This window comes from Haemaphysalis longicornis, unplaced genomic scaffold, assembly GCF_048455015.1.
Source record: "Haemaphysalis longicornis isolate Haplotype H1 unplaced genomic scaffold, Haemaphysalis longicornis Haplotype H1 scaffold_4, whole genome shotgun sequence".
NCBI lineage: Eukaryota > Metazoa > Arthropoda > Arachnida > Ixodida > Ixodidae > Haemaphysalis > Haemaphysalis longicornis.
Window position 1 is genome coordinate 159,574,771 of NW_027526361.1, and position 10,111 is coordinate 159,584,881.

General features: G+C 45.1%; 1 protein-coding gene across 1 annotated transcript; it reads left to right on the forward strand.

The window, feature by feature from the left end:
* The first annotated feature begins 1,243 nt into the window (after window positions 1-1,243).
* Window positions 1,244-5,881, forward strand: LOC144180071 (uncharacterized). The gene is given in 10 exon segments (XM_077708478.1): window positions 1,244-1,414; window positions 2,045-2,207; window positions 4,319-4,543; window positions 4,630-4,692; window positions 4,753-4,830; window positions 4,937-5,005; window positions 5,063-5,181; window positions 5,183-5,208; window positions 5,210-5,297; window positions 5,759-5,881. Coding segments are annotated over 10 exon segments (1,116 nt in total). The 5' UTR covers window positions 1,244-1,252.
* The last annotated feature ends 4,230 nt before the right edge of the window (window positions 5,882-10,111 follow it).

Genomic DNA, 10,111 nt, shown 5'->3' on the forward strand with positions numbered 1-10,111 from the left:
GAAAGTACCCGTCGTTTAGTGTCCCATGATTACCGAGGTGATCTCTTCGTGACGTTATATTGATGAGCCGGCCGAGAGAAGCCTGGATCAACGTGGGTGCCTTGTCATCACCGCGCAGAGCCACTGTGCTCCAGCGCCAAATAGTTAGCCCGTGACACCATATAAATATAGGTCTGCTAGCTTCTCGGCAAAGGTCCCTTCAAGTCGTAAGCGACTATCTGCCAAGGACGCACACTGTCAATTGGTTTCACAATTCCAGGCGGCTTCCCACCGCGCGTCCTCACCGTTTGACAGACATGGCAGGACCGGCAACAGCGAAATTATCTCGCTTCGTGCCGGGCCAGGTCACGGAGCGACTCAATTCATCGAAAACTTTGGAGCGGCTTAAATAATCGCCAATGGTTGGTCATGAGCGTAGCGCAGCAGTGCGCACCTCAAACTTTGGGGGTTACTATACTGAATGGGCCAATTGCCTCATTATCGGCGGCTACGTACTTCAGCACGAGTCTTTCACCGACCAGCACAAACGAGTCCCCCGGGGCGTCGGCGACACACGCTGACTTCCGCCCCCCTCCCGCGCCTGCTACAAGACAAGTAGCATCTCTGCGCACGCCCGCAGCAGGACAAGCTGCGTCTCGGCGTCTAAAAAAAATCAAACTAAACAAAATTGTCTCCCAGAGACCGTCGCAAATCCGGCGACAAAACGGGACATTCTGCTGGCCGGCTACTAGGTCTTTCCGGCTGAATACGACCTCCGTGCAACGGGGCATTTCTTCGGCCTGGTTTTACAGCCGAGGCCTGTCCGCTTTCCGGCGGCATGGAGTTCGCGATAAGCGCCTGCCCCTCCCTGCGGAGTGTCCGCGCGCCCTTTCTCAACTCTGGGTCCTCTTCCTCCACTCAACGGCTGTCAATTTCGCCTCCTTTACGGGCACACGCTTTTGCGCCGCCTTCTAAAGTCCCACTTGGAAAATGAATCTCGATGGATTACGCAGCACGAGATAGTGCGTCAACTACCACGTTCGTGCTCTACTCTCAGGGGACGGCAACAAGCTCATATCGCGTGCACTACTCCGAGTGGCGGCCGTGGCCTTTCTCCCGGAATACATATACCGCCGCTCCAGTGGGGCGGTATTCCATTGTTTCCATTTTTATACCTTGTTTCCATTTTTTTTTCGCCGGACGCCAGTTGCCGCCCTGTGGCCACGGCGACTTTCAGAGCGCACGGGCTTCTTCGCGCTTGTTCATCATCACAATGCCGTTCTGCTGCGCCTATCAATGCAATAACAGAAGTGAAAAGGTGTTCTCGTTGTTCACCATTCCGAGTGGCAAAAGAGATATCCAGCGCAAGAAGCAGTGGCTGCACAATATCGGAAGGAAAGACTTCGCGCCTACCAGAAGGACCTCTTTGTGCGAGGTAAGCTATAATTTTTGGTATTTCCGCGCGGGTACGAGGAGTTGACAGAATGTGGTGAACTCACTCTTTCACATTCACAGCTATTAATTTTTTGCGAAACAAGGCTTCCCTTTTTTTACGGAGTCGGGACACTGCAACGTGAGGTCCAGCAAAATGCGCGCCTCTGCATCGATTGCAACTTTAATGCCGATATGAGATACTTTTATTAAAAATACATACATTTTTTTTCGATCTCTATTGGTCTGTAACGATGTGCTCTTTCGGTAGAATTTTTTCCACGTGTCTTTAAATATTTTTGTACAGCTGTATTTTGTTTCAGACATGTTGTAAAGAATTTCTTTTTGATAGTAAACTAAAAGCCGCTTACTGTATTGTGTTAGTCATGTCCAGCAACGCATATTTTTTCAATATTTCGGTATTTAAATTTACATTTTGTATATTTACATGGGCTGCCCATTCGTGAGGTATTGGTTAGAGCTCATGTGTAAATATGAACTTCTACATCACAACAAGAGGACATTGAGGCTATGATTCAGTTCTTTTTTTTTGCATATCGGAATGTTTTAAAACCAATACCTGAGAAGTTTTCGTGATACCACAGTTTCAAATAATCGTGTTATTGTTTTGCAGATCCATTTCACTGAAGATCAATTTGAACCATTGATACTGCAGAAGTATGGAAAAAAGAAGCTAAAACCAAACGCCGTTCCAACTTTGTTTTCCCACCGGCCGGCTCCAAAGCAACGAAAACCTCCCGCCAAAAGATGCGAAATTCGCACACACTTGCAGCAAGGTGAGCGATCTCTCCGGAATGGCAATAACCTCTACTGATAATTTACAATCGATATGCGTTATCTTGCCGTTTTGAATGAGTGTAGCCAATATTACCAGAAGTTATTTGTGCGAATAAATGCACGCGAGTGTCATTCAGTGCATTCTGTAATCTCCTAACTCCGAAACACAACCACACACATACAATTTCTTTGAGAAATTCCGACGGTTCAGAGGTACCGCAGGACCAACGGTCTGACGTCATGAATACATATTTTCTGTCCGTTTTCACCCGTGAAATTGACTTTGATAGCCCCGATTTACCCATTCAACATTTCTCCCAAATGCTTCCGATTAGCATCACTGCCTCGGGTATGGAAAAACTTATGGAAAAACAAAAAATATCTTGTGCCCCGGGACCAGATAAAATCACAGCTAAAATACTTAAAGGTACGCTAACGCTTTCCAGCAAAATATTACAAATAATATTCACGCAAACGATAAAAGACAGTACGATTCCGCATGACTGGAAGCTAAGCAGCATATCTCCAATATTTAAAGCGGGTAATCGGTCCGATTCTTCAAATTATCGTCCAATTTCTTTAACTTCTATACCTTGTAAGCTGCTTGAGCACATAATCTACTCTAGCGTGGCAACCCATCTTGAAAACAACTCCTTCTTTTTTAAAAATCAGCATGGCTTTCGCCCGGGTTTTTCCTGTGAATCACAACTTTTTGAGTTTACGACGGACCTCCACTTGAACCTCGACTCTTCATTTCAAACCGATGTCATATTCCTCGATTTTTTAAGGCGTTCGATCGCGTTCCTCATCAACGGCTTATGCTTAAGCTTTCCTCCCTTAATCTCGACTCGCTCATACTGTCATGGATACGAGCTTTTCTCACTGATCGATCCCAATACACAGTCATCGGAGGTCACCGTTCCTCGACTACAAATGTAATATCTGGCGTACCTCGAGGTTCCGTCCTCGGCCCTCTCCTCTTTATAATTTTTATTAATGACCTTCCCTCAAGTGTTACATCTTCGATACGTCTTTTTGCAGAAGATTGGGTCGTTTACGGCCGTATATGTGATATCTCTGATCACCTTGCCCTCCAAAATGATTTAAACGTAATTGAAAATTGGTGTTTTTTATGGATGATGCAACTTAATATTTCTAAATGTAAATTCATGCAAATTTCCCGTAAGGGTTCCAACATAAATTATACTTATTCCCTGCAGTCTAACCATCTCGCTCTAGCAGAATCGTACCGATACCTGGGTGTACTCATCAACAGCAAACTAACATGGACGGACCATATCGCACAGCTTACGGCCGATGCCTCCAAAACATTAGGTTTCATTAGAAGGTCCCTGTCCTGCTCACCGGCCTCAGTTCGTAAACTCGCCTACGAAACCTACATCCGTAGTAAACTCGAATATGCTTCTCCAATTTGGAATCCACACCAATCTTATTTAATAGACTCCCTTGAAGCCATTCAGAATCGCGCGGCTCGATTCATAACCTCCAAATACAATTTCCGCACAAGTGTTACTGCTATAAAATTATCACTGTCTCTCAACTCCCTGGATCTTAGACGAAAAATAGCACGCCTTTGTTTATTTCACAAACTGTATTTCAATTTTGCTTACTTACATAGCTCCCTGCTTCTCCCACCAATTGGAACTTCCCGCCGTCTCTTTAATTCTTTGAGTATCCAAAATTTAAAAGGTTCAACTAACGCTTTCAACAAATATTTTCTTCCGTTAACGATTGAGGATTGGAATCGGCTTCCAAATGCAATAGCCAATGAACGTAATACTCTAAAGTTTAAAACCTTACTCGAAACTCATTTTACAACCGCACCGTCGTAATTTCTGTGTACCCAGTTGCTTTTTTCACATTTTTATGCCACTTTGAATCGTGCTATTACTTGTATAACGAGTTCTGTTATTAATGTTGCCCTGTAATTCCAATTCTGGAATTGTATCCTACTTATGTTCTTGGTCTGAAATTGCCTTTGTGTATGATTGTTCGACCCCCCCCCCCCCTATGTAATACCCCGTCAGGGGCCCTTAAGGGTAAAATTAATGATGATGAAGTGATGATGATGACTTCATTGTTGCCGCAGGCAAGGTGAACTTCGGGACATCTGAAAGTAGCAGCTGTCAAGAACATGTTGCCTCGTCATCGTCTGGATCTGCGTCCAATTCCTCAACTTCGTTCGTTGGGGAGGAATATGCTGGATCCTCCTCTGCCAGTCTGTCGGTGTCGACGCAACAGACACAACTTGCAGTGATGGGTTTGGACGACGAAAGCGTAATAGCGCCTGTGGAAAGTCTGTCCGAGGTATTTCGTAAGATTCTTTTTTTGTTGTTTGCGATGAATGTTGGAGCACCTTCTGTTTCTTCACAGGGTTTTTATGTTCAATTTTATTTACAGCTCAAGACCCACTAAGCCCGCAGTCCAGCAATAGCCAGGCACACATGAACGCGGCTTTGTCAGGTGAGAAATGATAGCTTTGTTGTGGGCTTTTCAATTTTTTTTCTAATTTGCATTCCACAGGTTCGCTTGTCCCTGTGACTTCAGTTGCTGGTGACAGCACAGCTTCAGAGTCCATTAGTCCTTTGGTTGCTGGAGAATGTACGTTTTATCTATTTGGTTCTTTTTCCTCGCTTTCAACATCTGTCAAGAGGAACTGTGTTCAGGAGAATGATGATGTTCTAAGATTTGTCTTTTTTGTTTTCAGCCGAAGAGCCCCTTCACTTGCTCACCAGTAACAGCGGCAATCACTTCATCACCAAAGATGTTTCTAATGGTAACCGCTATCTTTAACGTGGCTTTGAAATGTATGCATCGATAATTCTTTGTGCAGGTTCCCCTCATGCAACACACCAGCTTGTGCCTACCGTCAGTCTCGGAGTGCCTCCTGTGTCTTCGCACCTGGAGGCCTGTAAGCAACTTTCTGTGGTGATCCTTAACACATACGACGGGTTAATAATTTGTCGCCTCAGGCTTTTCGTCTTTTTTTAGCATCTCAGCAGGCGCTGTTGGATCGGATAGCGCAACTGGAGCGCCTTCAAGAGAACACCCGGAGAAAATTGGTCACAGCAAGAAAAAGGTACCTCAAAAGCGAAAACGAAAAGTCCTGCTTGAAGAAGAGGATTAGGGGCCCTTTCAACGAAGACCAAATGCGATCAATGGAGCGGTTGTCAACCCAAGTCAGGCTGCGCCTGACCTGTGGATCCCGTGGGTATAATTTCCTAAGAGAATATGGATACCCGATTCCGGTAGAAAGAACCCTTCAAAGGCACATTCAGCACGTGAAGTTTCGCCCAGGACTCTTGACCGACATTGTGGACCCCCTCAAGATGAAGATATTCAATGCTCATAGCCAAAACTACTCTGCACGTGTGGCATGTACTGTAACGCGCAAATACCTACCCCACTCCATAAAATACTTGTTTAGCTGGGATTAGGTAATGTTTTTCTGAAATATCTTTTGGCGTTAGTCATAATTTAATCGTAGCGGAACTGCTTGGAACAATTTACCGTTTATTTGCTGTTGCAGGTCAGCCTCATGAAGCCTGAAGAGCGGCATGCAGCACTCATGATAGATGAAATGCAGATAACTTCGGGACTTGTTTACGACCACTCGTGCGGTAACGTTCTGGGGGCGCCCACGCTCCTTTAGCAGATGGCTCTCTACCTGATGATAGCCTAGCTACCCATGGCTTAGTCTTCATGCTTGGTGGTCTGTCATCCAGATGGAAACAGGTATTTGGCTACCGTCTTACAGAGAATTCTTTTTGCGCAAGTTTTCTTAAAGCTGAACTGATAAAAATAATAACGGCATGCGAATCCCTGGGGCTCAAAATTCATGTTGTCGTTTCGGACATTGCTGGTGGAAACATGGCACTGTGGAGCCGGTTCGGGATTCACGCTGGGAGGTATAGTAAGCCATCAACTAGTTGTGCCCACCCATGTGATCCAGCCAGGAAACTGTGGTTCACGCCTGATGTGCCCCACCTTCTGAAAAACCTCAGAAACCACCTGACTTCTGGCCAGGCCATTTACCTCCCAGACGAAGTTGTTCAAAAGCACAAGCTGCCGACAGCTCGTGTGGACCTGGCCCATGTAAAGAAACTAGTTGAGGAAGATGATAAAAGTGAACTTAAAATTGCTCCCCACCTTAACTCGTCTTGTGTTGACCCGAAACATTACGACAAAATGAAGGTAAAGTTCGCGTTCAGCCTTTTTCACAATGACACCGCGGCCGGTTTGCGGCTTTTAGTAGACAGCGGTAAACTGGAAAAGGAAGCACTTACCACCGCATGGTTTATTTCGAAGGTGTTTCGGTGGTTCAGATTAATGACCTCGCGGACTACGAAGCTTGCTTTTAGTCATGCTGTGGAAGCATCCTACGACGACGATGTAAAGTGTCTTAAGGATACTCTAGACCTTTTTTCGAAACTGGAGCCCCAAAGAAAGCACCCTGGAAACCAGTGCAAACTGGGCTCACTGTAGCCACTTTAACAGCTCTGAGTGTGCAAGCCGAAATGCTTGACAAGTACCACTTCCATATCTTTTTACTGAGCAGACTAAGCCAGGACGCACTTGAAAATTTGTTCTCAACTTTGCGGGCGAAGAATCCTATACCCAGGCTGTATGATTTTAAATGTAGCCTGAGGAGCGAGACACTGTCGCAGTTTCTGAGGCCAATTAAAAGTGGAAGCTATGCGGATGATGAAGGTTTTTTGTTGGTGGGGCTAGAGCAGCAGCAAAGTGACGAAACGACAGAGGAGGTCCAATGTCCGGATGACCTGCTTGATTTAAGTTCAGAGATCGAGCAAGTAGTAATCTACTTGGCTGGCTATGTGGCATCTAAGCTACGATCCACGCTCCGCTGTGAAAACTTCCGTGATTCTTTGATATCGGACGGTGCACCATCGAAGTTAATTGAGCTTAAGAATTTCTCACAGTCGCGGCAGTCATTGACAAACCCCTCACCAGCCTTGGTAGACTATGAAAATTGCCGAAAACTTTTTCCGCTCCAACAGAGAAGCACTGGTGAAAAATGTGGTCAGTACTGCACAACTGCAAGCCAGCGTAAAAGGCAGCATTACCTTCGTAACCTCTTTTCCCACCTGCCATGACGTCCTAAAAGACATTTTGCGCGTGTTTCTAAGGTTCGAATTCAAATACTTGTCAGGAATGAAGATGCAAAAGTAGCTACGATGAAAAGTAGCAAATGCGGTAGCAAAAGTGTTGGCATGCGTGCGGCTGTTGCCGAGGTTCGGTGAAGTTATTTTGTGCATAATTTGTATAATTTGTTAGTGAGCTCTGTTCATTCTTGTTCGTGTTCTTTTCTGATTGTCTTCATGAACTGCATGTATATACCCTAAAATGTAATGTACACGCGTTTCCTTCTCGTGAGCATGTCTTCGAAAAATGTATACATATGTCCAGTATTTTGTGGGGGCAGCACGATGTCCTAATTATATTACAGATGAAGAAAAAATAAAGAGTTTTCATAGAGTGCTCTGATCAGCGTGTATTCATTTGTTTTTCTAAATAATACCGTCACGGGCGAACGGGCATTACAGAGGGGAGTGGGTACAGAAACAAAAAGTTTACCAAAACGCTGCTGAAGGTAGTATGCTATATATACTATTTGCTAATAAACTTTATAGTAAATAAAAGCACTTCAAGCATGGTACAGTATAATAAAAGTTAGCTAAAGCGAAAAAAAAAAACGGAGTGGCAATGTACCTGGCAATACTATAACAGGGTTCTGTGTTTGTCGTCGCTTTTCTCGTCGCCACTTCTTCCTTAAGAGTTTAACACCTGTCCATTCCAATCGCCGGGCCTTTGCCTAGCCATGGTGAAGTCTGCATGCGACAGTTCTAATAATAACGCGTAAAAACGCTGAAGCAACAAGCGACCCCATTGACCCTACCGCAGCGTCTCGAGAGCGCAGGGCGGCAAAGCGTGCCGTGTGCAGCGCGTCGGCCGGTGCGAGAGCGAAATCTGAGGAGTAAAGCGGCCGGAGGGAGGAGAGTGTCGCTACTTTCCAAAACAGAGGGGCTTTAGCCCCTACAGGCTGCTCTCGAGGCGTATATATAAGGAGATTACCGAACGGAATGATATTAGAATCCTACAGTTAGATTTGCTAAAACTAACAGAGTGGTGCAAATTGTGGGAGGTGGACATAAACGTTGAAAAGACCAAACACATTAGATATACTTCCGTTGCCAACCCCTCCCCCGACAGATATATAGTTAACAACGCTGTAATTGTGACCGTTTCTTCGACTAAATACCTCGGCATTTCCGACTTAACCTGGAACAGTCACGTCGAATGCATCACCAGCAAATCATTGAAAAAACACGGTGTTTTGAAACGCCGCCTAAGGTGTGAAAACTCGGAAACTAAACTTCACGCATATAAAGCTCTGATCTGACCTTCACTAGAGTATACGTCAACCATCTAGCATCCACATACGGCAATATTATCTGATATGCTAAAATCGGTGCAAAATAAAGCAGCTCGGTTTATCATCTGTCATTCTCGCCACCAAAGTGTAACATTTCTCAAGCATTCTCTGAACCTCCCTTTGCTTGCCACGCGCAGAAGGTTGTCCCGCCTTTGTTTTTTCCATAGTTTAATCATAGTGACTCGTCATTTTCCCGAACAGTCATTCACCCGGCTCCTAACGTTTCTGCCTACCTCGATCGTGCATATAAGGTCAATCCCATACACTCACGCCGTAAGAAATGTGAGTTCTCACCTCTGCTGTTATCCATAAACGAGTGGAACGCGCTGCCCTCAAACATCGTTGCTATTACAGAATCCTCGTTACAGAATCATTACAGAATCATCGTTGCTATTACCTTTTCCAATCTTCAGTGCTAACTTACTTAGAATTTAACAATAATCTGTAGCCACCTTTGACATTTAATGTGTAACGTATGCGTAGCGAATGTTTATTGCTATTTCTTCAAATATGTTTCAAGTTATGGCGGACTGCTTACTGTGTTTATCACTGTGTTCTTAGTAATGTTGCTTGTGCTATTGCTCAGTTTGATTACGAGTATTACTCCCTGGCATGTTTCACTGATGCTTTAGTAACCTTCTGGATGGAACCCCCTTACAAGCCTTCTGGGCTTGTAAGGTCTTTAAATAAATAAATAAATAAATAAGTAAAAATTACGCCTGTCAGGTACGCTTAGGGGAACCAATATGAAAGAAATGTATAAACGCCTAGTGTAAATGACCTTGCGATTGACATAAAACCGGTTTATCTTGAACAAAGCCATTTGGATACTTCTGGCTCGGAATATGTAACTAACTTGAAGTTTTCGCGCTGTTGAGGGCTTTCTCGCCTGACTGCCGCCGCTAAAAGGAGCCCACTGGTTGGTCGGCCGACGCTCGTCTTATCTTGTGCCATGTGTACGTTTCCACCATGCATAGCCGCGCCGCACCGCATCGCACCGCAACCATGCAAAGCCTGCGTCACCCATAACCCCGTAAAAAATTGGCCGCGTATGTGCTCCTTTCGTTGCAAACGACGTCAAAAGACGATAGTCTTCATCGGCTTTTGCGAAGTAAATGCCTCCCTTCGCTTTACCGCTCACCTCTCATGTTGTTCCTCTTGCGTCGCGCTCCTCCCAAGGTAAAGACGCCAAATGTTTGCTTAAATCATTTTAAATTTTCCGCGTTCCACTGCTCCAAACCGGGTGTCTCGATGCGAACGCTGCCATACGGTGAAGACCCGCGTTAATCGAGGCACCCTACTTCAAAGTTTATAGAACCGCGTTTCCCTACTCCAAGTGCGTTGCAAGCAGAACGTGGAAACTATCTAGTGGAACCTTGCGTAAATGTTGCCGGTTGATTTCTTAAAATGCGCCAGAAGCTATAGTGG